We start from the raw sequence: 26,617 nt of genomic DNA, 5'->3' as shown, positions 1-26,617 counted from the left end.
TCACTGAGCCTGTCTTTAGGCTTGGCCTTTCCCGTTGGTTGTGCTCTGTGGGTGTCTTGGTGCCTCTCTGGCTTTTAAGCTTGTAGCTGGGGGTACTGGCTGTAGCTGGGACAGGAGTTGGACTCAATGATCCTTTTGGGTCCCTTCCAACTCAGGACATTCTATGATTCTATGATACTAGGTTTACATGGAAAGATTTCGTTAATGAGGGGCCTACAGGGGTGGCTTCTGTCTGAAGGTTTGATAAGAGTCCCCCGTGTGCGGCACATCGTCCCCATGTGCCGAAAGACGAGCCAGCCGGGAAGAAGACCAGCCTGGCTGAACAGAGAGCTTTGGCTGGAAGTCAAAGAGGAGAGTTTATGACCTTTGGAAGAAGGTGCAGGCAACTGAGGAGGACTCCAAGGATGTCATGAGGTTACGCAGGGAGAAAATGAGGAGGACCTAAGCCCAACTAGAAATTCATCTGGCTACTGCTGTAAAAGACAATTAAAAATGTTTGTATAAATACATTAGCAACAAAAGGAGGGCTAAGGAGAAGCTCCGTCCTTCTTGGTTGTGCAGGGAAACACAGTGCCAAAGGATGAGGATAAGGCTGAGGTTCTTAATGCCTTCTTTGCCTGAGTCTTGACTAGTAAGACCAGTTGTTCTGCGGGTCCCCAGGCCCCTGAGCTGGAAGACAGGGACGGGGAGCAGAGTGAAGCCCCCATAATCCAAGGGGAAACGGTTAGTGACCTGCTGCACCACTTAGACACACACAAGTCCATGGAGCCGTATGGGATCCAGCCAAGGGTGCCGAGAGAGCTGTCGGCAGTGCTCAGCAAGCCGCTTTCCATCATTTGTCAGCAGTCCTGGCTAACCGGGGAGGTCCCAGTCGACTGGAAGTCAGCAAATGTGACGCCCATGTACAAGAAAGGCCAGAAGGAGGATCCGGGGAACAGCAGGCATGTCAATGTGACCTTGGTGCTGGAGAAGGTTATTGAGCAGATCATCTTGAGTGCCATCACGTGGCACGTACAGGACAACTAGGCGCTGAGGCCCAGTCGTCGTGGGTTTATGAAAGGCAGGTCCTGCTTGACTAACCTGATCTCCTTCTGGGATAAGGTGACCTGCTTAGTGGATGAGGGAAAGGCTGTGGATGTTGTCTACGTAGACATTAGTGAATCCTCTGACACAGTTTACCACAGCGTTGTCCTGGAGTAACAGACTGCCATGGCTTGTATGGCTGTACTCTTAGCTGGGTAAAAAACCGGCTGGATGGCCAGAGCCAAGGAGTTTATGGTGAATGGAATGAAATCCAGTTGGTGGCCAGTCACAAGTGGTGTTCCCCAGGGCTCAATGCTTGGGCCAGTTCTGTTCAATATCTTTATTGATGATGTGGACGAGGGGATCGAGTGCGTCCCCACTAAGTTTGCAGATGACACCAAGTTGTGCAGGAGTGTTGATCTGCTTGCGGGCAGGAAGGCTCTGCAGAGGGATCTGGACAGGCTGGATCGATGGGCTGAGGCCACTGGGTGAACCTGAACAAGGCTGAGTGTTGGGTCGTGCACTTGGGTCACAACAAGCGCATGCAATGCTACAGGCTGGGGGAAGAGTGGCTGGAAAGTGCCTGGTGGAAAAGGAGCTGGGGGTGTTGATGGACAGCCAACTGAATATGAGCCAGCAGTGTGCCCAGGTGGCCAAGAAGGCCACCAGCATCTTGGCTTGTACCAGCACTAGTGTGGCCAGCAGTACTAGAGCAGGGATCATCCCCCTATACTCGGCACTGGTGAGGCTGCACCTCAAATCCTGTGTTCATGTTTGGGCACCTCCCTACAAGCAAGACCTTGAGGTGCTGGAGTGAGTCCAGAGAAGGGCAACGAAGATGGTGAAGGGTCTAGAGCACAAGTGTGATGAGGAGCGGCTGAGGGACCTGGGGGTGTTTAGTCTGGAGAAAAGGAGGCTGAGGGGAGACATTACTGGCCTCTGCAGATACATGAAAGGAGAATGTAAGTAGGTAGTTGTGAGTCTCTTCTCTCAAGTAAGAACTGACAGGACAAGAGGAAACAACGTCAAGTTGTGCCAGGGGAGGTTTAGATTGGATATGAGGAACAATTTCTTCCCCAAAAGGGTTGTCAAGCACTGGAAGAAGCTGCCCAGGGCAGTGGTGGAGTCCCCATCCCTGGTGGTATTTAAAAGCCGTGTAGATGTGGTGCTGAGGGACATGGGTTAGTGGTGGGCTTGGCAGTGCTGGGTTAACGGTTGGACTTGATGATCTTAAAGGTCCTTTCCAGGCAAAGGAATTCTGTGATTCCATGATTCTATGATAAAGTATAGCTTGCCTGAGTGGCCAGTGAGGTGGACTACAAAGTGTCTGTAGGGCTGTGCCACAAGGCTTGTGCTCAGTGGCAGGGCAAGAGGCCATGGGCACAAGGGAAAACAAATGGAATTCCCTGGGCAAAGGTGGCAAGCAATTGTCAGTGTGAGGGTGGTCAAAGAATGGAAGAGGTGGTGGAATCTCCATCCTGGGAGATGCTGAAAACCCGACTGGCCATGGTCCTGGACAACCTGCTCTAGCTCACCCTGCTTGAGCAGGGTGGTTGAAGCACATGCTCTCCAGAGGTTCCTGCCAAAGTCAATGATTGTGTGATTGTGTTTGCTGGGAGGGCCAGAGGGTCACTCTGGGGAAGAGAGTTAGTCGAGTGAGTGCTGGCAAGGGGAAACTTCATCAGAGCTGTGCGCAGGGGAGCGTTGTTGTGTCTAAGCCTTTCTTTGAGCAAGTGATGGCTTGTGGCACATTCTGGAAGCCCCCAGGTGCCGGTCTGTGTTGCTGGTGGTGTTGTTGGTGTCCTGTTTCCTTGCAGAGGTCTTGTGGCCCTTTCCCCCTCCCACCCACGCCCCAATGGCCTGTTGAGGCCTGGCTTAGTGCCACGTGAAGTTGCAAGAGCCTTGTGAGAAGAAAGGAAGTGGAGGCATTTGGGATGGGATGCAGGAGAACTTTATTGAGGCAAAAGAATGAAAAGGCAAGAGCACCAATTAGAAAGGGAGGCGGTCTGAGGTGCAGGCAGGGCGACCATCAGCTGAGGTCCTTTGCTTGCCAGAGAGTCGATTTTGCCAGAGCATCGAGGTCTTCCTGCCCTGCAGTGGGAGCAGCCTACCAGAGGTCCCTCGATGTTCTTTGGCTTGTGAGAAGGTGTTTGCAGAGAAGAGTACCGGAGATAGCAGAAGGGGCGACACAAAGAAGGAAGTGGGAGAAGAGGAGGAGGTACATGGTTCATGTTTCCAGGCAGCCCGGGCTGGCCCTGTCCCTGCTTCCTTGCTTGGTGCCTTGAGGGAAGGAGCTATGGACAGCAGGTCCATATGCCAAGAAGGGCTCAAAGGTGTGTCCTCAGTCCATGCCGTGGCTTCCAGGATGTGGTTGATTGGGATCAGGGGTGGTGCAAGGCCCCTTAGCAGGGGTAGCAGCCTCTAAGACCGCCGTTGAAGCAGCCCAGGCCTCCGAAGCCGTAGCCATAGCCGAAGCCTCCGGAGGAGATGGGCACTCCCAGGGCACTGAGGTCGTTGCCCACGGCAGCCGAGGCGGTGGATCCGACGGCGGTGTTCTGGGGGAAGGAGCTGAGGATGGGTCCTGGTAGGGTGACCACCACGGTGGAAGGCTGGATGACGACGCGGGAGGCCTCGCACTGCCTGACACAGGGCTCGTTGCAGCTGTTAGCCAGCGGGGTGGGTCCGCAGGGGCGGCAGCTGTCGTAGCAGGCCATGGGTGTGGTGTGGGGGGACCCTGGAAGAGAGGGTGTTGAGAAAGCGGAGGGGCGTGGGGGTGCGAGGGGCGGTGTTGCAGGAGGGCAAGGGAGTGGGGAGGCCTGGTGTGGGGCTGTGGGGAGCGTGGCGGTGGGGAGGCGTCAGGGCTGTGAGGTCAGAGGCAGAGCGTGCTGGAAGAGATGGGCCAGGTGGGGCAGGAGAAGGAGGGGAAGGGGGTTGAGGCTCACCTTGTTGAGCGCGGAGGAGAAGGCGTGAGGAGAAGTGTGTGAGGGAGAGAGGCGCTGGGCCGGCTTTTATGCTGGTCCCCGAGGGGTGGGACAGCCTTTGCGCATGACGGCATTGTTCAGCTAGCAGCTGGTGTGTGCCACAGCCTGGCCAGTAATGAGGTGGGGCGTGTTTTCCTTCCCACAACGCTCCCTTTTCCTGTCCTCGTCTTGGGCCGTGTCCACTTGGTCCTGGCGGCAGCTTTTAAGTGAGAGTATTAGAGGCCAAAGGCTTGGTGTTGATGGCATGTGTCATGGCAGGCAGAAGACACGACCAAAGCGTAGGGGAGGTGGGGTGTTGTCAGTGAGGTCATCCCACAGCACTGGTGTGGTGTGTTTTGTGGGTGCGTTGTGAAGAGGGGGCCCCATTTCCTGGCAGCCCTGGCAGGCTGGTCTGGGCTTTGGCGGTGTGTTGGGCGTGAGGCCCTGACCATTGCATTGAAGTCAGTCCCTCCCTGCCTTGACCCAGCTCACTAAGCCTGTCTTTAGGCCTGGCCTTTCCCATTGGGTGTGCTCTGTGGGTGTCTTGGTGCCCCTCTGGCTTGTAAGCTTGTACCTGGGTGTACTAGGTTTACGTGGCAAGATTTTGTTAGTGGGGGGGCTACAGGGGTGTCTTCTGTCAGAAGGTTCCAGAAGATTGCCCCATGTTCGATAGAGAGTCCAGATGTGCTGAAACATGAGCCAGTGGGGAAGAAGACCGGCCTGACTAAACAGAGAGCTTTGGCTGGAAGTCAGGAAAAAGAAGAGAGTTTATGACCTTTGGAAGATGGGGAGGGAACTGAGGAGGACTCCAAGGATGTCATGATGTTCTGCAGGGAGAAAATGAGGAGGACCTAAGGCCAACTAGAAATTCATCTGGCTATTGCTGTAAAGACAACAATAAGTATTTGTGTAAATGCATTAGGAACAAAAGGAGGACTAGGGAGAATCTCCATCCTTTCCTCGATGTAGGGGAAACATAGTGACAAAGGATGAGGATAAGGCTCAGGTGCTTAATGCCTTCTTTGCCTCAGTTTTTAATAGCAAGACCAGTTGTTCTCTGGGTACCTGGCCCCTGAGCTGGAAGACAGGGATGGGGAGAAGAATGAAGGCCCCATAATCCAAGGGGAAGGTGCTCACCAAGCCGCTTTCTATAATTTATCGTCAGTCCTGGCGAACCGGGGAGGTCCCAGTTGAATGGAAGTCAGCAAATGTGACGCCCATCTACAAGAAAGGCCAGAAGGAGGATCCGGGGAACTCCAAGCCTGTCTGACTGACCTTGGTGCCAGGGAAGGTTATGGAGCAGATCATCTTGAGTGCCATCATGCGGCATGTACAGGACAACCAAGTGATCAGGCCCAGTGATCATGGGTTTGTGAAAGGCAGGTCCTCTCTGACTAACCTGATCTCCTTCTGGGAGAAGGTGACCCACTTAGTGGATGAGGGAGAAGCTTTGGATGTTTTTCAGCTCATCCTAGTAAAGCCTTTGACACCATTTCCCATTTCATTCTCCTGGAGAAACTGGCTACTCATAGCTTGGACAGGAGTTGTGTTTGCTTGGTAAAAATCTGTCTGGATGGCCAGGCACAAAGAGCTGTTGTGAATGGAGTTAAATCCAGCTGGCAACCAGTCACAAGTGGTGTTCCCTGGGGTCAGTACTTGGGCCAGTTCTGTTCAATATCTGTTCAACACTGTTCAGCATCCTCATTAATGACCTGGGCAATGTGATGGAGTGTCCTCTCAGCAAGTTGGCAGATGATAACCCTCATTTTCAAAGAATCAAAAAGGAAGATGCGGGTTAACTACAGGCTGGTCAGTGTCACCTCTGTGCCTGGCTAGATCATGGAGCAGATCCTCTTGGAAACTCTGCTGGGGCACATGGAAAACGGAGAGGTGATTGCTGAACAGCCAACATGGCTTCATGAAGAGCCAGTCATGCCTGACAAATTTGGTGGCCCGATGGGTTTACAGCATCAGTGGATGTGTGAAGAGTGACTGACTTCATCTACGTGGACTTGTGCAAAGCATTTGACACTGTCCCACACAACATCCTTGTCTCGGAAATGGAGAGCCATGGATTCGATGGGTGGACTACTTGGTGGATAACGAGTTGGCTGGATGGTGACACTCAAACAGCTGCAGTCAAAGGCTTGATGTCCGGGTGGAGACCAGTGATGAGTGGTGCCCTCAGGGGTCGGTATTGGGACCGGTGCTGTTGAACATCTTTGTCAGGGACATGGACAGTGGGATAGAGTGCACCGTCAACTATGTTTGTGGATGACACTGACACCCATGGCAGGGTGGCTGGACTCGATCTTTAAGGTCCCTTCCAATCCAAACCATTCTCTGCTTTGATGATGCTGTGATCTCCCTGACCTTATCTAGACCCACGAGCCTTTCATCATATTTTCTTTCCCCTTTCCCTTTGAGGAGGGGCAGTGATGGTGGGCACCTGATGTCCATTCAAAGGTAACTCACCACACAGGAGGAGCTTGCATCAGAGGCATGGGTAGAATTGCATTACTGTGTCCAAGCCTCAGTTAGGACAAGTGAAGGGCCTGTGTCATGGGCTGGAATCCCACCTGATGCCAGTGGGTGGTGTTGCTGAGGTCATACTTCCTAGAAGAGGTCTTGTGGCCCTCTTCCACCCACCTTGATGGTGTGTTGAGCCCTGGCTTTGTGCTAAGTATGTCTGGACAAGGCTTGGGAGAAGAAAGGAAGTGGAGGCGTGTGAGGCTGGGATGCAGGAGAAGTTTATTGAGGGGAAAAATGAAAGCGAAAAGGCAGGAGCACCAAGTGGAAGGGAGCTGGTCTGAGGTGCAAGTACAGCAACCATCAGGTGAATTCCCTTGTGTGCAGTAGATTTTGTGAGAGCACCGCGGTCTTCCTGCCTTGCAGTGGGAGTGGCATTCTAGAGGTCCGTAGTGGTCCTTGGCTTGCAGAAAGTGGTTGCAGTGGAGAGTACTGGACATCGAAGAAGACACGACGAAAGAAGGAAGTGGGAGAAGAGGAGGAGGTACATGGGTCATGTTTCCAGGCAGCTCGGGCTGGCCCCTTCCCTGCTTTCCTGCTTGGTGCCTTGAGGGAAGGAGCCATGGACAGCAGGTCCACATGCCATGAAGGGCCTGGAAGCGTGTCCTCAATCCATGCCGTGGCTTCCAGGGTGTGTGTGGTTGGTGTCAGGAGTGGTGGCGAGGGCCCTTAGCAGGGGTAGCAGCCTCTAAGACCGCCGTTGAAGCAGCCCAGGCCTCCGAAGCCGTAGCCATAGCCGAAGCCTCCGGAGGAGATGGGCACTCCCAGGGCACTGAGGTCGTTGCCCACGGCAGCCGAGGCGGTGGATCCGACGGCGGTGTTCTGGGGGAAGGAGCTGAGGATGGGTCCTGGCAGGGTGACCAGCACGGCGGGAGGCTGGATGACGACGCGGGAGGCCTCGCACTGCCTGACACAGGGCTCGTTGCAGCTGTTAGCCAGCGGGGTGGGTCCGCAGGGGCGGCAGCTGTCGTAGCAGGCCATGGGTGTGGTGTGGGGGGCCCTGGAAGAGAGGGTGTTGAGAAAGCGGAGGGGCGTGGGGGTGCGAGGGGCGGTGTTGCAGGAGGGCAAGGGAGTGGGGAGGCCTGGTGTGGGGCTGTGGGGAGCGTGGCGGTGGGGAGGCGTCAGGGCTGTGAGGCGGGGGCAGAGCGTGCTGGAAGAGAGGGGCCAGGTGGGGCAGGAGAAGGAGGGGAAGGGGGTTGAGGCTCACCTTGTTGAGCGCGGAGGAGAAGGCGTGAGGAGAAGTGTGTGAGGGAGAGAGGCGCTGGGCCGGCTTTTATGCTGGTCCGCGAGGGGCGGGACAGCCTTTGCGCATGACGGCATTGTTCAGCAAGCAGCTGGTGCGTGCCACAGCCTGGCCAGTAATGAGGTGGGGCGTGTTTTCCTTCCCACAACGCTCCCTTTTCATGTCCTCGTCTTGGGGACGTGTCCGCTTGGCCCTGGCGGCAGCTTTGAAGTGAGAGTATTAGAGGCCAAAGGCTTGGTGTTGATGGCGCGTGTCATGGCGAGCAGAAGAGGCGACCAAAGCGTAGGGGAGGTGGGGTGTTGTCAGTGAGGTCATCCCACGGCACTGGTGTGGTGTGGTTTGTGGGTGCATTGTGAAGAGGGGGCCCCATTTCCTGGCAGCCCTGGCAGGCTGATCTGGGCTTTGGCGGTGTGTTGGGCGTGAGGCACTTACCATTTCATTGAATTCGATCCCTCCCTGCCTTGAGCCAGCTCACTGAGCCTGTGTTTAGGCCTGGCCTTTCCCGTTGGGTGTGCTCTGTGGGTGTCTTGGTGTCCCTCTGGCTTTTAAGCTTGTAGCTGGGGGTACTGGCTGTAGCTGGGATAGGAGTTGGGCTCGATGATCCTTGTGAGTCCCTCCCAACTCAGGACATTCTATGATTCTATGATACTAGGTTTACGTGGCAAGGTTTTGGTTAGTGAGGGGGCTACAGGGATGGCTTCTGTCAGAAGGTTCTAGAAGAGTCCCCCATGTGCGACAGAGTCCCCTTGTGCCACAAGACAAGCCAGCAGGGGGAGAAGGCCGGCCTGGCTGAACAGAGAGCTTTGGCTGGAACTCAGGAAAGAGAGGAAAGTTTATGATCCTTGGAAGATGGGGCAGGCAACTGAGGAGGACTCCAAGGATTTCATGAGGTTACGCAGGGAGAAAATGAGGAGGACCTAAGGCCAACTAGAAATTAATCTGGCTACTGCTGTAAAAGACAATTAAGAATGTTTGTATAAATACATTAGCAACAAAAGGAGGGCTAAGGAGAAGCTCCGTCCTTCTTGGATGTGCAGGGAAACACAGTGCCAAAGGATGAGGATAACTCTGAGGTGCTTAATGCCTTCTTTGCCTGAGTCTTTAATGGTAAGACCAGTTGTTCTGCGGGTCCCCAGGCCTCTGAGCTGGAAGACAGGGATGGGGAGCAGAGTGAAGCCCCCATAATGGAAGGGGAAGCGGTTAGCGACCTGCTGCACCACTTAGACACATACAAGTCCATGGAGCCGTATGGGATCCAGCCAAGGGTACTGAGAGAGCTGTCGGCAGTGCTCAGCAAGCCGCTTTCCATCATTTACTCTCGATTACCTACCGGCAGGCCTGGTTAACTGGAGAAGTTCCAGCTGACTGGAAATTAGCAAATGTAACGCCCATCTACAAGAAGGGCCGGAAGGATGATCGAGGGAGCTATAGGTCTGTCAGCCTGACCTCGGTGCCAGGCAAGGTGAAGGAACAGATCATCCTGAGTGCCAATCGGGGCATCGGGGCCAGCCAAGACGGATTCATGAAAGGCAGGTCCTGCTCGACCAGCCTGGTCTCCTTATATGACAAAGTGACCCGCTTAGTAGATGAGGGCAGGGCTGGGGATGTATCTATCTAGACTTCAGTAAGGCATTCGACACTGTCTCCCACAGCATCCTCCTAGACAAAGTGGCTGCGCGGGGCTTGGATGGGTGGACTCTTGGATGGGTTAAAAACTGGCTGGATGGCCGAGCCCAGAGAGTGGTGGTGAATGGGGCAAAGTCCGACTGGCGGCCTGTCACTAGCGGTGTCCCCAGGGCTCAGTTCTGGGGCCGGTGCTGTTCAATATCTTCATAGATGATCTACATGTAGGGATTGAGTGCACCCTCAGCAAATTTGCAGATGACACCAAGGTGGGTGGGACTGTCGATCTGCTGGAGGGTAGGAAGGCCCTACAGAGGGATCTGGACAGGTTGGATAGATGGGCTGAGACCAACGGCATGAGGTTCAACAAGAACAAGTGCCGGGTCTTACACTTGGGTCACAACAACCCCAGGCAGCGCTACAGGCTGGGGGGAAGAGTGGTTAGAAAGCGGCGCGGTGGAAAGAGACCTGGGGGTGCTGCTAAACATGAGCCAGCAGTGTGCCCAGGTGGCCAAGAAGGCCAATGGCATCCTGGCCTCTTATTAGGAATAGTGTAGCCAGCCAGTGTAGGGAAGTGATCATCCCTCTGTACTCGACACTGGTGAGGCCGCACCTTGAATCCTGTGTCCAGTTGTGGGCCCTGCACTTCAAGAAAGATGTTGAGGTGTTGGAGCGAGTGCAGAGGAGGGCGACCAAGCTGGTGAAGGGTCTGGAGGGTCTGATCTACGAGGAACGGCTGAGGGAGCTGGGGGTGTTTAGCCTGGAGAAGAGGAGGCTCAGAGGTGACCTTAGTGCAGTCTACAACTACCTGAAGGGAGGTTGTAGCAGAGTGGGAGTCGGCCTCTTCTCCCAGGCAACCAGCGATAGGACAAGAGGACACAGCCTCAAGCTTGGCCAGGGGAGGTTCAGGTTGGACATTAGGAAGCATTTCTTCTCAGCAAGGGTCATTAGGCATTGGAAGGGGCTGCCCAGGGAGGTGGTGGAGTCACCATCTCTGGAGGTGTTTAAGAAAAGCCTGGCCATGGCACTTAGTGCCCTGGTCTAGTTGCCATGGTGGTGTCAGGGCAACGGTTGGACTCGATGAGCCCAGAGGGCTCTTCCAACCTGATTAATTCTGGGATTATGTGATTGTGTGATGGTGTTTGCTAGGAGGGCCAGAGGGTCATGCTGGGGAAGAGAGTTAGAGAAATGAGTGCTGACACAGGGAGACTGTCAGAGCTGTGTGCAGGGGAGCGTTGTTGTATCGAAGCGTCTGTTTGAGCCAGTGATGGCCTTGTGTCACATTCTGGAAGCCCCCAGGTGCCCGTCTGTGGCGGTGTTTGGCTGTGGTGGTATATTTGCTAGGAGAGGTCTTGTGGCCCTTTTCCACCCACCCTGAGGGTCTGTTGAGCCCTGGCTTTCTGGCAGGTGAGGTTGGAAAAGCCTTGTGAGAAGAAAGGAAGTGGAGGCATCTGAGGCTGGGATGCAGGAGATCTTTATTGAGGCAAAAGAGTGAAAAGGCAGGAGCACCAATTGGAAGGGAGACGGTCTGAGGCGCAGGTAGGGAAACCATCAGCTGAGGTCCCTTGCGTGCAGTAGACTTTGCCGGAGCACTGAGGTCTTCCTGCCTTGCAGTGGGATTGTCACACCACAGGTCCCCGGTGGCCTTTGGCTTGTGAGAAGGTGTTTGCAGATAAGAGTACTGGATATAGCAGGAAGGGTACCAAAGAAGGAAGTGGGAGAAGAGGAGGAGGTACATGGGCCATGTTTGGAAGAAGCCCGGGCTGGCCCCTTCCCTACTTCCTTGCTTGGTGCCTTGAGGGAAGGAGCCGTGGACAGCAGGTCCACATGCGATGAAGGGCCTGGAAGCGTGTCCTCAGTCCATGCCGTGGCTTCCAGGATGTGTGTGGTTGGTATCAGGGGTGGTGGCGAGGGCCCTTAGCAGGGGTAGCAGCCTCTAAGACCGCCGTTGAAGCAGCCCAGGCCTCCGAAGCCGTAGCCATAGCCGAAGCCTCCGGAGGAGATGGGCACTCCCAGGGCACTGAGGTCGTTGCCCACGGCAGCCGAGGCGGTGGATCCGACGGCGGTGTTCTGGGGGAAGGAGCTGAGGATGGGTCCTGGCAGGGTGACCACCACGGTGGAAGGCTGGATGACGACGCGGGAGGCCTCGCACTGCCTGACACAGGGCTCGTTGCAGCTGTTAGCCAGCGGGGTGGGTCCGCAGGGGCGGCAGCTGTCGTAGCAGGCCATGGGTGTGGTGTGGGGGGGCCCTGGAAGAGAGGGTGTTGAGAAAGCGGAGGGGCGTGGGGGTGCGAGGGGCGGTGTTGCAGGAGGGCAAGGGAGTGGGGAGGCCTGGTGTGGGGCTGTGGGGAGCGTGGCGGTGGGGAGGCGTCAGGGCTGTGAGGCGGGGGCAGAGCGTGCTGGAAGAGAGGGGCCAGGTGGGGCAGGAGAAGGAGGGGAAGGGGGTTGAGGCTCACCTTGTTGAGCGCGGAGGAGAAGGCGTGAGGAGAAGTGTGTGAGGGAGAGAGGCGCTGGGCCGGCTTTTATGCTGGTCCGCGAGGGGCGGGACAGCCTTTGCGCATGACGGCATTGTTCAGCAAGCAGCTGGTGCGTGCCACAGCCTGGCCAGTAATGAGGTGGGGCGTGTTTTCCTTCCCACAACGCTCCCTTTTCATGTCCTGGTCTTGGGGACGTGTCCGCTTGGCCCTGGCGGCAGCTTTGAAGTGAGAGTATTAGAGGCCAAAGGCTTGGTGTTGATGGCGCGTGTCATGGCGAGCAGAAGAGGCGACCAAAGCGTAGGGGAGGTGGGGTGTTGTCAGTGAGGTCATCCCACGGCACTGGTGTGGTGTGGTTTGTGGGTGCATTGTGAAGAGGGGGCCCCATTTCCTGGCAGCCCTGGCAGGCTGGTCTGGGCTTTGGCGGTGTGTTGGGCGTGAGGCACTTACCATTTCATTGAATTCGATCCCTCCCTGCCTTGACCCAGCTCACTGAGCCTGTGTTTAGGCCTGGCCTTTCCCGTTGGGTGTGCTCTGTGGGTGTCTTGGTGTCCCTCTGGCTTTTAAGCTTGTAGCTGGGGGTACTGGCTGTAGCTGGGATAGGAGTTGGGCTCGATGATCCTTGTGAGTCCCTCCCAACTCAGGACATTCTATGATTCTATGATACTAGGTTTACGTGGCAAGGTTTGGTTAGTGAGGGGGCTACAGGGATGGCTTCTGTCAGAAGGTTCTAGAAGAGTCCCCCATGTGCGACAGAGTCCCCTTGTGCCACAAGACAAGCCAGCAGGGGGAGAAGGCCGGCCTGGCTGAACAGAGAGCTTTGGCTGGAACTCAGGAAAGAGAGGAAAGTTTATGATCCTTGGAAGATGGGGCAGGCAACTGAGGAGGACTCCAAGGATTTCATGAGGTTACGCAGGGAGAAAATGAGGAGGACCTAAGGCCAACTAGAAATTAATCTGGCTACTGCTGTAAAAGACAATTAAGAATGTTTGTATAAATACATTAGCAACAAAAGGAGGGCTAAGGAGAAGCTCCGTCCTTCTTGGATGTGCAGGGAAACACAGTGCCAAAGGATGAGGATAACTCTGAGGTGCTTAATGCCTTCTTTGCCTGAGTCTTTAATGGTAAGACCAGTTGTTCTGCGGGTCCCCAGGCCTCTGAGCTGGAAGACAGGGATGGGGAGCAGAGTGAAGCCCCCATAATGGAAGGGGAAGCGGTTAGCGACCTGCTGCACCACTTAGACACATACAAGTCCATGGAGCCGTATGGGATCCAGCCAAGGGTACTGAGAGAGCTGTCGGCAGTGCTCAGCAAGCCGCTTTCCATCATTTACTCTCGATTACCTACCGGCAGGCCTGGTTAACTGGAGAAGTTCCAGCTGACTGGAAATTAGCAAATGTAACGCCCATCTACAAGAAGGGCCGGAAGGATGATCGAGGGAGCTATAGGCCTGTCAGCCTGACCTCGGTGCCAGGCAAGGTGAAGGAACAGATCATCCTGAGTGCCATTACACGGCACATGCAGGACAATCGGGGCATCGGGGCCAGCCAAGACGGATTCATGAAAGGCAGGTCCTGCTCGACCAGCCTGGTCTCCTTATATGACAAAGTGACCCGCTTAGTAGATGAGGGCAGGGCTGGGGATGTATCTATCTAGACTTCAGTAAGGCATTCGACACTGTCTCCCACAGCATCCTCCTAGACAAAGTGGCTGCGCGGGGCTTGGATGGGTGGACTCTTGGATGGGTTAAAAACTGGCTGGATGGCCGAGCCCAGAGAGTGGTGGTGAATGGGGCAAAGTCCGACTGGCGGCCTGTCACTAGCGGTGTCCCCAGGGCTCAGTTCTGGGGCCGGTGCTGTTCAATATCTTCATAGATGATCTACATGTAGGGATTGAGTGCACCCTCAGCAAATTTGCAGATGACACCAAGGTGGGTGGGACTGTCGATCTGCTGGAGGGTAGGAAGGCCCTACAGAGGGATCTGGACAGGTTGGATAGATGGGCTGAGACCAACGGCATGAGGTTCAACAAGAACAAGTGCCGGGTCTTACACTTGGGTCACAACAACCCCAGGCAGCGCTACAGGCTGGGGGGAAGAGTGGTTAGAAAGCGGCGCGGTGGAAAGAGACCTGGGGGTGCTGCTAAACATGAGCCAGCAGTGTGCCCAGGTGGCCAAGAAGGCCAATGGCATCCTGGCCTCTTATTAGGAATAGTGTAGCCAGCCAGTGTAGGGAAGTGATCGTCCCTCTGTACTCGACACTGGTGAGGCCGCACCTTGAATCCTGTGTCCAGTTGTGGGCCCCGCACTTCAAGAAAGATGTTGAGGTGTTGGAGCGAGTGCAGAGGAGGGCGACCAAGCTGGTGAAGGGTCTGGAGGGTCTGATCTACGAGGAACGGCTGAGGGAGCTGGGGGTGTTTAGCCTGGAGAAGAGGAGGCTCAGAGGTGACCTTAGTGCAGTCTACAACTACCTGAAGGGAGGTTGTAGCAGAGTGGGAGTCGGCCTCTTCTCCCAGGCAACCAGCGATAGGACAAGAGGACACAGCCTCAAGCTTGGCCAGGGGAGGTTCAGGTTGGACATTAGGAAGCATTTCTTCTCAGCAAGGGTCATTAGGCATTGGAAGGGGCTGCCCAGGGAGGTGGTGGAGTCACCATCTCTGGAGGTGTTTAAGAAAAGCCTGGCCATGGCACTTAGTGCCCTGGTCTAGTTGCCATGGTGGTGTCAGGGCAACGGTTGGACTCGATGAGCCCAGAGGGCTCTTCCAACCTGATTAATTCTGGGATTATGTGATTGTGTGATGGTGTTTGCTAGGAGGGCCAGAGGGTCATGCTGGGGAAGAGAGTTAGAGAAATGAGTGCTGACACAGGGAGACGGTCAGAGCTGTGTGCAGGGGAGCGTTGTTGTATCGAAGCGTCTGTTTGAGCCAGTGATGGCCTTGTGTCACATTCTGGAAGCCCCCAGGTGCCCGTCTGTGGCGGTGTTTGGCTGTGGTGGTATATTTGCTAGGAGAGGTCTTGTGGCCCTTTTCCACCCACCCTGAGGGTCTGTTGAGCCCTGGCTTTCTGGCAGGTGAGGTTGGAAAAGCCTTGTGAGAAGAAAGGAAGTGGAGGCATCTGAGGCTGGGATGCAGGAGATCTTTATTGAGGCAAAAGAGTGAAAAGGCAGGAGCACCAATTGGAAGGGAGACGGTCTGAGGCGCAGGTAGGGAAACCATCAGCTGAGGTCCCTTGCGTGCAGTAGACTTTGCCGGAGCACTGAGGTCTTCCTGCCTTGCAGTGGGATTGTCACACCACAGGTCCCCGGTGGCCTTTGGCTTGTGAGAAGGTGTTTGCAGATAAGAGTACTGGATATAGCAGGAAGGGTACCAAAGAAGGAAGTGGGAGAAGAGGAGGAGGTACATGGGCCATGTTTGGAAGAAGCCCGGGCTGGCCCCTTCCCTACTTCCTTGCTTGGTGCCTTGAGGGAAGGAGCCGTGGACAGCAGGTCCACATGCGATGAAGGGCCTGGAAGCGTGTCCTCAGTCCATGCCGTGGCTTCCAGGATGTGTGTGGTTGGTATCAGGGGTGGTGGCGAGGGCCCTTAGCAGGGGTAGCAGCCTCTAAGACCGCCGTTGAAGCAGCCCAGGCCTCCGAAGCCGTAGCCATAGCCGAAGCCTCCGGAGGAGATGGGCACTCCCAGGGCACTGAGGTCGTTGCCCACGGCAGCCGAGGCGGTGGATCCGACGGCGGTGTTCTGGGGGAAGGAGCTGAGGATGGGTCCTGGCAAGGTGACCAGCACGGCGGGAGGCTGGATGACGACGCGGGAGGCCTCGCACTGCCTGACACAGGGCTCGTTGCAGCTGTTAGCCAGCGGGGTGGGTCCGCAGGGGCGGCAGCTGTCGTAGCAGGCCATGGGTGTGGTGTGGGGGGGCCCTGGAAGAGAGGGTGTTGAGAAAGCGGAGGGGCGTGGGGGTGCAAGGGGCGGTGTTGCAGGAGGGCAAGGGAGTGGGGAGGCCTGGTGTGGGGCTGTGGGGAGCGTGGCGGTGGGGAGGCGTCAGGGCTGTGAGGTCAGAGGCAGAGTGTGCTGGAAGAGATGGGCCAGGTGGGGCAGGAGAAGGAGGGGAAGGGAGTTGAGGCTCACCTTGTTGAGCGCGGAGGAGAAGGCGTGAGGAGAAGTGTGTGAGGGAGAGAGGCGCTGGGCCGGCTTTTATGCTGGTCCGCGAGGGGCGGGACAGCCTTTGCGCATGACGGCATTGTTCAGCAAGCAGCTGGTGCGTGCCACAGCCTGGCCAGTAATGAGGTGGGGCGTGTTTTCCTTCCCACAACGCTCCCTTTCATGTCCTCATCTTGGGGACGTGTCCACTTGGCCCTGGCGGCAGCTTTGAAGTGAGAGTATTAGAGGCCAAAGGCTTGGTGTTGATGGCGCGTGTCATGGCGGGCAGAAGAGGCGACCAAAGCGTAGGGGAGGTGGGGTGTTGTCAGTGAGGTCATCCCACGGCACTGGTGTGGTGTGGTTTGTGGGTGCGTTCTGAAGAGGGGGCCCCATTTCCTGGCAGCCCTGACAGGCTGGTCTGGGCTTTGGTGGTGTGTTGGGCGTGAGGCGCTGCCCCTTCCATTGCATTCGGTCCCTCCCTGCCTTGCTGCCAGCTCGCTAAGCCTGTCTTTAGGCCTGGCCTTTCCCGTTGGGTGTGATCTGTGGGTGCCTTGCTGCCCCTCTGGCTTGGAAGCTTGTAGCTGGGTGTACTAGGTTTACGTGGCAAGGTTTTGTTAGGGAGGGGGTTACAGGTGTGGCTTCTGTCAGAAGGTTCCATAAGGTTGCCCCATGTTCAACAGAGAGTCCAGACGTCTTGAAACACGACCTAGTGCGGAAGAAGACCGGCCTGGCTGAACAGAGAGGTTTGGCTGGAACTCAGGAAAGAGAAGAGAGTTTATGACCTTTGGAAGAAGGGGCAGGAAAGTGAGGAGGACTCCGAGGATGTCATGAGGTTACGCAGGGAGAAAATGAGGAGGACCTAAGGCCAACTAGAAATTAATCTGGCTACTGCTGTAAAAGACAATTAAAAGTGTTTGTATAAATACATTAGCAACAAAAGGAGGGCTAAGGAGAATGTTGGTCGTTTTTGGATGTGCAGGGAAACATAGTGCCAAAGGATGAGGATAAGGCTGAGGTGCTTAATGCCTTCTTTGCCTGAGTCTTTAATGGTAAGACCAGTTGTTCTGCGGGTCCCCAGGCCCCTGAGCTGGAAGACAGGGACGGGGAGCAGAGTGAAGCCCCCATAATCCAAGGGGAAATGGTTAGTGACCTGCTGCACCACTTAGACACACACAAGTCCATGGAGCCGTATGGGATCCAGCCAAGGGTACTGAGAGAGCTGTCGGCAGTGCTCAGCAAGCTGCTTTCCAACATTTGTCAGCAGTCCTGGCTAACTGGGGAGGTCCCAGTCGACTGGAAGTCAGCAAATGTGACGCCCATCTACAAGAGAGGCCAGAAGGAGGATTGTGGAATCTCCAGGCATGTCAGTCTGACCTCAGTGCTGGGGAAGGTTATTGAGGAGATCAACCTGAGTGCCATCACGTGGCACGAACAGGACAACCAGGCGATCAGGCCCAGTGAGCAGGGGTTTATGAAAGGCAGGTCGTGCTTGACTAACCTGATCTCTTTCTGGGAGAAGGTGACCTGCTTAGTGGGTGAGGGAAAGGCTGTGGATGTTGTCTACGTAGACATTAGTGAAGCCTTTGACACCTTTTCCCACAGCGTTGTCCTGGAGTAATTGACTGCTCATGGCTTGGACGGGTAAAAAATTATTCTTAGCTGGGTAAAAAATTGGCTGGATGGCCAGACCTGAGGAGTTTATGGTGAATGGAATGAAATCCAGTTGGCGACCGGTCACAAGTGGTGTTCCCCAGAGCTCAGTACTTGGGCCAGTTCTGTTTAATATCTTTATCAATGATGTGGATGAGGGGATTGAATGCACCCTCACTAAGGTTGCAGATGACAACAATTTGGGCGGGAGTGTTGATCTGCTTGTGGGTAGGAAGGGTCTGCAGAGGGATCTAGACAGACTGGACCGATGGGCTGAGGCGACTGTGTGAGGCTCAGCAAGGCTGAGTGTCGGGTCCTGCACTTGGGTCACAACAAGCGCATGCAACGCTACAGGCTGTGGGAAGAGTGGCTGGAAAGTGCCTAGTGGAAAAAGAGCTGGGGGTGTTGATGGACAGACAACTGAATATGAGCCAGCAGTGTGCCGAGGTGGCCAAGAAGGCCACCAGCATCCAGGCTTGTATCAGCACTAGTGTGGCCAGCAGGACTAGGGCAGGGATCGTCCCCCTGTACTCGGCACTGGTGAGGCTGCACCTCGAATCCTGTGTTCAGTTTTGGGTCCCTCACTACAAGCAAGACCTTGAGGGGCTGGAGCGAGTCCAGAGAAGGGCAATGAAGCTGGTGAAAGGTCTGGAGCACAAGTCTTATGAGGAGGAGCTGAGGGAAGCGTGGTTGTATAGTCTGGAGAAAAGGAAGCTGAGGGGAGACATTATTGGCCGCTGCAGATACAATAAAGGAGAATGTAACAAGGTAGGTGTCAGTCTCTTCTCGCAACTGAGAAGTGATAGGACAAGAGTAAACAGCCTCAAGTTGCATGAGGGGAGGTTTAGATTGGAGATCAGGGACAATTTCTTCATCGAAAGGGTTGTCAAGCACTGGAAGAGGCTGTGCAGGGCAGTGGTGGAGTCCCCATCCCTTGGAGGTATTTAAAAGCCGTGTAGATGTGGTGCTGAGGGACATGGGTTAGTGGTGGGCTTGGCAGAGTTGGGTTGATGGTTGGACTTGATGATCGTAAAGGTCCTTTCCAACCAAAAGAATTCTGTGATTCCATGATTGCATGATAAAGTCTGTGTTGCCTGAGTGGCCAGTGAGGTGGACGGCAAAGTGGCTGAAGGGCTGGACACCGAGACTTGTGCTCAGTGACAGGGCAAGAGGCCATGGGCACAAGGGAAAACAGACGGAATTCCCTGGGCAAAGGCGCAAGCAATTGTCAGTGTGAGGGTGGTCAAAGATTGGAAGAGGTGGTGGAGTCTCCGTCCTGGGAGATACTGAAAACCCAACTGGCCATGGTCCCGGACAACCTGCTCTAGCTGTCCCTGCTTGAGCAGGGCGTTGAATCACATGCTTTCCTGAGGTTCCTGCCAAAGTCAATGATTGTGTGATTGTGTTTGCTGGGAGGGCCGGAGAGTCATGCTGGGGAAGAGAGTTAGAGAAATGAGTGCTGACACAGGGAGACTGTCAGAGCTGTGCACAGGGGAGCGTTGTTGTATTGAAGCCTCTGTTAGAGCCAGTGATGGGCTTGTGTCACATTCTGGAAGCCCCCAGGTGCCCGTCTGTGGTGGTGTTTGGCTGTGGTGATATATTTGTTGAGAGGTCTTGTGGCCCTTTTCCACCCACCCTGAAGGCTTGTTGAGCTCTGGCTTTGTGCCGTGTGAAGTTGGAAAAGCCTTGTGAGAAGAAAGGAAGTGGAGGCATCTGAGTCTGGGATGCAGGAGAACTTTATTGAGACAAATGAGTGAAAAGGCAGGAGCACCAATTGGAAGGGAGATTGTCTGAGGTGCAAGTAGGGCGACTATCAGCAGAGGACCCTTGTGTGCAGTAGATTTTACCAGAGCATCGAGGTCTTCCTGCCTTGCAGTGGGAGCAGTATGATAGAGGTCCCTGGTGGTCCTTCACTTGCAGAAAGCGGTTGCAGTGGAGAGTACTGGACATGAAAGAACTTATGAAGCAAAGAAAGAAGTGGGAGAAGAGGAGGAGGTTCATGGGCCATGTTTACAGGCAGCCCGGGCTGGACACGTCCCTGCTTCCTTGCTTGGGGCCTGGAGAGAAGGAGCTGTGGACAGCAGGTCCATATGCCAGGAAACGCCTGGAAGCGTGTCCTCAGTCCATGCCGTGGCTTCCAGGATGTGTGTGGTTGGTGTCAGGGGTGGTGGCGAGGGCCCTTAGCAGGGGTAGCAGCCTCTAAGACCGCCGTTGAAGCAGCCCAGGCCTCCGAAGCCGTAGCCATAGCCGAAGCCTCTGGAGGAGATGGGCACTCCCAGGGCACTGAGGTCGTTGCCCACGGCAGCCGAGGCGGTGGATCCGACGGCGGTGTTCTGGGGGAAGGAGCTGAGGATGGGTCCTGGCAGGGTGACCAGCACGGCGGGAGGCTGGATGACGACGCGGGAGGCCTCGCACTGCCTGACACAGGGCTCGTTGCAGCTGTTAGCCAGCGGGGTGGGTCCGCAGGGGCGGCAGCTGTCGTAGCAGGCCATGGGTGTGGTGTGGGGGGGCCCTGGAAGAGAGGGTGTTGAGAAAGCGGAGGGGCGTGTGGGGGTGCGAGGGGCGGTGTTGCAGGAGGGCAAGGGAGTGGGGAGGCCTGGTGTGGGGCTGTGGGGAGCGTGGCGGTGGGGAGGCGTCAGGGCTGTGAGGTCGGAGGCAGAGCGTGGTGGAAGAGAGGGGCCAGGTGGGGCAGGAGAAGGAGGGGAAGGGGGTTGAGGCTCACCTTGTTGAGCGCGGAGGAGAAGGCGTGAGGAGAAGTGTGTGAGGGAGAGAGGCGCTGGGCCGGCTTTTATGCTGGTCCGCGAGGGGCGGGACAGCCTTTGCGCATGACGGCATTGTTCAGCAAGCAGCTGGTGCGTGCCACAGCCTGGCCAGTAATGAGGTGGGGCGTGTTTTCCTTCCCACAACGCTCCCTTTCATGTCCTCATCTTGGGGACGTGTCCACTTGGCCTTGGTGGCAGCTTTTAAGTGAGAGTATTAGAGGCCAAAGGCTTGGTGTTGATGGCGCGTGTCATGGCGGGCAGAAGAGGCGACCAAAGCGTAGGGGAGGTGGGGTGTTGTCAGTGATGTCATCCCATGGCACTGGTGTGGTGTGGTTTGTGGGTGCGTTGTGAAGAGGGGGCCTCATTTCCTGGCAGCCCTGGCAGGCTGGTCTGGGCTTTGGTGGTGTGCTGGGCGTGAGGCGCTGCCCCTTCCATTGCATTCGCTCCCTCCCTGCCTTGCTGCCAGCTCGCTAAGCCTGTCTTTAGGCCTGGCCTTTCCTGTTGGGTGTGCTCTGTGGGTGTCTTGGTGACCCTCTGGCTTGGAAGCTTGTAGCTGGATGTACTAGGTTTATGTGGCAAGGTTTTGTTAGGGAGGGGGTTACAGATGTGGCTTCTGTCAGAAGGTTCCATAAGGTTGCCCCATGTTCAATAGATATTCCAGACCTTTTGAAACACAATCCAGCGGGGAAGAAGACCGGCCTGGCTGAACAGAGAGGTTTGGCTGGAACTCAGGAAAGAGAAGAGAGTTTATGACCTTTGGAAGAAGGGCAGGCAACTGAGGATGACTCCAAGGATGTCATGATGTTCTGTAGGGAGAAAATGAGGAGGACCTAAGGCCAACTAGAAATTAAGGTTGCTACTGCTGTAAAGGCAACAAAAAGTATTTGTGTAAATACATTAGGAACAAAAGGAGGACTAAGGAGAATCTCCATCCTTTCCTGCATGTGCGGGGAAACATAGTGCCAAAGGATGAGGATAAGGCTGAGGTGCTTAATGCCTTCTTTGCCTCAGTTTTAATAGCAAGACCAGTTGTTCTCTGGGTACCCAGGCCCCTGAGCTGGAAGACAGGGATGGGGAGCAGAATGAAACCCCCATAATCCAAGGGGAAGGTGCTCACTAAGCCGCTTTCCATCATTTATCTGCAGTCCTGGCTAACTAGGGAGGTCCCAGTTGACTGGAAGTCAGCAAATGTGACGCCCATCTACAAGAAGGGCCAGAAGGAGGATTTGGGGAACTACAAGCCTCTCTGACTGACCTTGGTGCCAGGGAAGGTTATGGAGCAGATCATCTCGCGTGCCATCATGCGGCATGTACAGGACAATCAGGTGATCAGGCCCAGTCAGTGTGGGTTCGTGAATGACAGGTCCTGTCTGACTAACCTGATCTCCTTGTGGGACAAGGTGACCCACTTAGTGGATGAGGGAGAAGCTTTGGATGTTTTTTAGCTGGTCACAATAAAGCCTTTGACACCATTTCCCATTTCATTCTCCTGGAGAAACTGGCTACTCATAGCTTGGACAGGAGTTCTGTTTGGTCAGTAAAACCTGGCTGGATGGCCAGGCACAAAGAGCTGTTGTGAATGGAGTTAAATCCAGCTGGCAACCAGTCACAAGTGGTGTTCCCCGGGAGTCAGGACTTGGGCCAGTTCTTTTTAATATCTGTTCACCACTGTTCAGCATCCTCATTAATGACCCAGGGCAATGTGATGGAGTGCCCTCTCAGCAAGTTGGCAGATGATAACCCTCATTTTTAAAGAATCAAAAAGGAAGATGTGGGTTAACTACAGGCCGGTCAGCGTCACCTCTGTGCCTGGCTAGATCATGGAGCAGATCCTCCTGGAAACTCTGCTGAGGCACATGGAAAACGGAGAAGTGATTGCTGAACAGCCAACATGGCTTCGTGAAGAGCAAACCGTGCCTGACAAATGTGGTGGCCTTCTGCGATGGGTTTACAGCATCGGTGGGTATGTGAATAGCGACTGAGGTCATCTGCCTGGACTTGTGCAAAGCATTTGACACTGTCCCACACAACATCCTTGTCTTGGAAATGGAGAGCCATGGATTCGATGGCTCGCTTGGTGGATAAGGAATTGGCTGGATGGTGACACTCAAAGAGTTGCGGTCAAAGGCTTGATGTCTGGGTGGATGCCAGTGATGAGTGGTGCCCCTCAGGGGTCGGTATTGGGACCGGTGCTGTTGAACATCTTTGTGAGGGACATGGACAGTGGGATAGAGTGCACCCTCAGCTATGTTTGTGGATGACACTGAGCTGAGTGGTGTGGTTGATACTCTAGAGGGAAGAGATGCCATCCAGAGGGACCTTGACAGGCTAGGGAGGTGGGCTTGTGAGAACCTCATGAAGTTCTACAAGGCCAAGTACATCAGCAGGAAAAGGTAGACTAGGGAAAATGTGGGCCTGGTGCTGAATGAGGAGGGTGCCCTGGTTACAGAGGATACAGAGAAGGTGGAGTTACTGAATGCCGCCTTTGCTTCAGTCTTTACTGCTAATGCCAGCCCTCGGGACACTGGAGGTAAGAGAGAAAGTCTGGAGAAAGGAAGACTTTCCCTTGGTCGAGGAGGATCAAGTTAGAGGTCATTTAGGCAAAGTGGACACCCACAAATCTATGGGCCCTAATGGGATACACCCACGAGTGCTGAGTTAGCTGGCAGATGTGATTGCCAAGCCAGTCTTCATCATCTTTGAAAGGTCATGGAGAACAGGAGAGGTGCTTGAGGACTGGAGGAAAGCCCAGACTGTCATTCCAGTCTTCAAAAAGGGCAAGAAGGAGGAGCCAGGCAACTCCAGGCCAGTCAGCCTCACCTCTATCCCTGGAAAGGTGATGGAACAGCTCATTCTGGATGCCATCTCTAAGCATGTGGAGGAAAGAAGGTTATCAGGAGTTGTCAACATGGATTCACCAAGGGGACATCATGCTTGGACAAACTGATGGCTTTCTATGATGGCATGACTGGCTGGGTAGATGAGGGGAGAGCAGCAGATGGTGTCTAGTATGACTTCAGCAAAAATTTTGACACTTGCTGCCACAACATCCTCATAGGGAAGCTCAGGCAGAGTGGGTTAGATGATTGGACAGTGAGGTGGAGTGAGAACTGTGTGAATGGCAGAGCTCAGAGGGTTGTGATCAGTGGTGCTGAGTCTAGTTGGAGGCCTGTAGCCAGTGGTGTTCCCCAGGGTTCACTACTGTGTCCGGTCTTGTTTAACTCATTCATCAATGACCTGGATGAAGGGACAGAGAGTACCCTCAGCCAGTTTGCTGATGACACCAAACTGGGAGGAGTGGCTGATCCCCCAGCAGTCCAAGCTGACATTCAGCAAGACCTGGACAGTCTGGAGACCTGGGCAGAGAGGAACCTAATGAGGTTCAACAAAGGCAAGTGTAGGGTCCTGCACCTTGGGAGGAATAACCCTATGCACCAGTACAGGCTGGGGGTGACCTGCTGGAAAGCAGCTCTGCGGAGAAGGACCTGGGAGAGTTCTGGTGGAAAACAAGTTCCTCATGAGCCAACAATGTGCCCTTGTGGCCAAGAAGGCCAATGGTGTCCTGGGGTGCATGAGAAAGAGTGTGGGCAGCAGGTTGAGGGAGGTTCTCCTTCCCCTCTACACTGCCCTGGTGAGGCCACACCTGGAGTAACTGTGTGCAGTTCTGGGCCTCCCAGTTCAAGAAAGACAAGGAACTATGGGAGAGAGTCCAGGGGAGGGGTACGGAGATGGTCAGAGGGCTGGAGCATCTCTCTTATGAGGAGAGGCTGAGGGAGCTGGGTCTGTTTAGCCTGGAGAAGAGAAGACTTAGAGAATCTTATAATGCTTACAAATACCTTAGGGGCAGGTGTCAAGAGGATGGGGCCAGACTCTTCACAGTGGTGCCCAGTGACAGGACAAGGGGCAATGGACACAAAATGAAACACGAGAATTTCCATCTAAATAAGAGGAAAAGCTTCTTTGAGGGTGCCAGAGCACTGGAACAGGCTGTCCGAGGAGGTTGTGGAGTCTCTTTCTCTAGAGATAATCAAAACCCAAGTGGACACGACCCTGTGTAACGTGCTCTAGGTGAACCTATTTTGGCAGGGGATTGGACTAGATGATCTCCAGAGGTCCCTTCCAACCCCAAACATTCTGTGATTCTGTGAAGTGCAAGATCCTGCATGTGGGTGGGGCAGTCCCAAATATGGATACAGGTTGGGTGATGAGTGGATTGAGAGCAGCCCTGAAGAGAAGGACTTGGGGTATAGGTGGATGAAAAACTGAATAAGAGCTGGCAATGTGCCTCTCAGCCCAGAAAGCCAATCATCTCCTGGGCTGCATCAAAAGAAGCAAGGCCCAGCAGGTCAAGGGAGGTGATCCTCCCCCTCTACTCCACCCTCGTGGGACTACAGTACTGTGTTCAGCTCTGGGGCCTCCAGCATAAGAAAGACATGGAGCAGAGGATCCAGAGCAGGGCCACGAAGATGAGCAGGGACTGGAGCACCTTCCCTTTGAGGACAGGACTGAGACAGTTGGAGTTGTTTAGCCTGGAGAAGAGAAGGCTCCAGGGAGACCTTATAGCGTCCTTCCAATACATAAAAGTGGCCCACAAGAAAGATGGGGAGGGACTCTTGATCAGGGAGTGTGGTGATAGGATAAGGGGTAACAGTTTGAAACTGCAAGAGGGGAGATTTAGATTAGATATTAGGAAGCAACTCTTACTGTGAGGGTGGTGAGACACTGGCCCAGGTTGCCCAGAGAAGTTGTGCATGCCACCTCCCTGGCAGTGTTCAAGCCTAGGCTGGATGGGGCTTTGAGCAACCTGGTCTAATGGAAGGTGTCCCTGCCCATGGCAGTGTGGCTGGACTCGATCTTTAAGGTCCCTTACAACCCAAACCATTCTCTTCTTTGATGATTCTGTGATCTCCCTGACCTTATCTAGACCCACGAGCCTTCATCCCATTTTCTCTCCCCTTTCCAGCTGAGGAGGGGCAGTGATGGTGGGCACCTGACGTCCATTCAAAAGTAAGCCACGACACATGAGGAGCTTGCATCAGAGGCATGGGTAGAATTGCATGAGCATGTCCAAGCCTCAGTTAGGACAAGTGAAGGGCCTGTGTCATGGTCTGGAATCCCACCTGGTGCCAGTGGGTGGTGTTGCTGAGGTCATACTTCATAAGGGAGGCATTGTGTCCCTCTTCCACCCACCTTGATTGCGTGCTGAGCTCTGGCTTTGTGCTAGGTATGGTTGGACGAGGCTTGGGAGAAGAAAGGAAGAAGAGGCGTCTGAGGCTGGGATGCAGGAGAACTTTATTGAGACAAAAGAGTGAAAAGGCAGAAGCACCAATTGGAAGGGAGGCGGTCTGAGGGGCAGGTAGGGCGACCATCAGCCGAGGTCCCTTGTGTGCAGTAGATTTTACCAGAGCATCGAGGTCTTCCTGCCCTGCAGTGGGATTGTCACACCAGAGCTCCCTGGTGGCCTTGGTCTTCTGGGAAGGTGTTTGCAGAGAAGAGTACTGGATATAGCAGGAAGGGTACCAAAGAAGGAAGTGGGAGAAGAGGAGGAGATACATGGTTCATGTTTCCAGGCAGCCTGGGCTGGCCCCTTCCCTGCTTCCTTGCTTGGTGCCTTGAGAGAAGGAGCCGTGGACAGCAGGTCCATATGCCACGAAGGGCCTGGAAGCGTGTCCTCAATCCATGCCGTGGCTTTCAGGATGTGTGTGGTTGGTGTCAGGGGTGGTGGCGAGGGCCCTCAGCAGGGGTAGCAGCCTCTAAGACCGCCGTTGAAGCAGCCCAGGCCTCCGAAGCCGTAGCCATAGCCGAAGCCTCCGGAGGAGATGGGCACTCCCAGGGCACTGAGGTCGTTGCCCACGGCAGCCGAGGAGCTGGATCCGACGGCGGTGTTCTGGGGGAAGGAGCTGAGGATGGGTCCTGGCAGGGTGACCAGCACGGCGGGAGGCTGGATGACGACGCGGGAGGCCTCGCACTGCCTGACACAGGGCTCATTGCAGCTGTTAGCCAGCGGGGTGGGTCCGCAGGGGCGGCAGCTGTCGTAGCAGGCCATGGGTGTGGTGTGGGGGGTCCCTGGAAGAGAGGGTGTTGAGAAAGCGGAGGGGCGTGGGGGTGCGAGGGGCGGTGTTGCAGGAGGGCAAGGGAGTGGGGAGGCCTGGTGTGGGGCTGTGGGGAGCGTGGCGGTGGGGAGGCGTCAGGTCTGCTGAGGCCGGAGGCAGAGCGTGCTGGA

At 55.1% G+C, this 26,617-nt stretch overlaps 6 protein-coding genes across 6 annotated transcripts; all 6 read right to left on the bottom strand.

The window, feature by feature from the left end:
- Positions 1 to 3,425: 3,425 nt before the first annotated feature.
- LOC137660767 (feather keratin-like) lies at positions 3,426 to 3,737 on the bottom strand. The gene has a single exon (XM_068395763.1). It carries the CDS (start codon positions 3,735 to 3,737, stop codon positions 3,426 to 3,428), a length of 312 nt encoding a protein of 103 aa, XP_068251864.1.
- Positions 3,738 to 7,181: 3,444 nt separating this feature from the next.
- On the bottom strand, positions 7,182 to 7,493 carry LOC137660761 (feather keratin-like). The gene has a single exon (XM_068395758.1). It carries the CDS (start codon positions 7,491 to 7,493, stop codon positions 7,182 to 7,184), a length of 312 nt encoding a protein of 103 aa, XP_068251859.1.
- Positions 7,494 to 11,295: 3,802 nt separating this feature from the next.
- LOC137660760 (feather keratin-like) lies at positions 11,296 to 11,607 on the bottom strand. The gene has a single exon (XM_068395757.1). The coding sequence runs from the start codon at positions 11,605 to 11,607 to the stop codon at positions 11,296 to 11,298; it is 312 nt and encodes a 103-aa protein (XP_068251858.1).
- Positions 11,608 to 15,430: 3,823 nt separating this feature from the next.
- LOC137660758 (feather keratin-like) lies at positions 15,431 to 15,742 on the bottom strand. Its single transcript, XM_068395755.1, has one exon. It carries the CDS (start codon positions 15,740 to 15,742, stop codon positions 15,431 to 15,433), a length of 312 nt encoding a protein of 103 aa, XP_068251856.1.
- A 4,070-nt stretch (positions 15,743 to 19,812) lies between these two features.
- Positions 19,813 to 20,124, bottom strand: LOC137660766 (feather keratin-like). Its single transcript, XM_068395762.1, has one exon. The coding sequence runs from the start codon at positions 20,122 to 20,124 to the stop codon at positions 19,813 to 19,815; it is 312 nt and encodes a 103-aa protein (XP_068251863.1).
- A 6,004-nt stretch (positions 20,125 to 26,128) lies between these two features.
- On the bottom strand, positions 26,129 to 26,440 carry LOC137660755 (feather keratin-like). Its single transcript, XM_068395751.1, has one exon. It carries the CDS (start codon positions 26,438 to 26,440, stop codon positions 26,129 to 26,131), a length of 312 nt encoding a protein of 103 aa, XP_068251852.1.
- Between the last annotated feature and the right edge of the window lie 177 nt (positions 26,441 to 26,617).

This window comes from Nyctibius grandis, chromosome 3 (genome assembly GCF_013368605.1).
Source record: "Nyctibius grandis isolate bNycGra1 chromosome 3, bNycGra1.pri, whole genome shotgun sequence".
Taxonomy (NCBI): Eukaryota; Metazoa; Chordata; class Aves; order Nyctibiiformes; family Nyctibiidae; genus Nyctibius; species Nyctibius grandis.
Note: the sequence above shows the minus strand (reverse complement) of the source record. Positions and strands in the feature narration are given on the sequence as shown.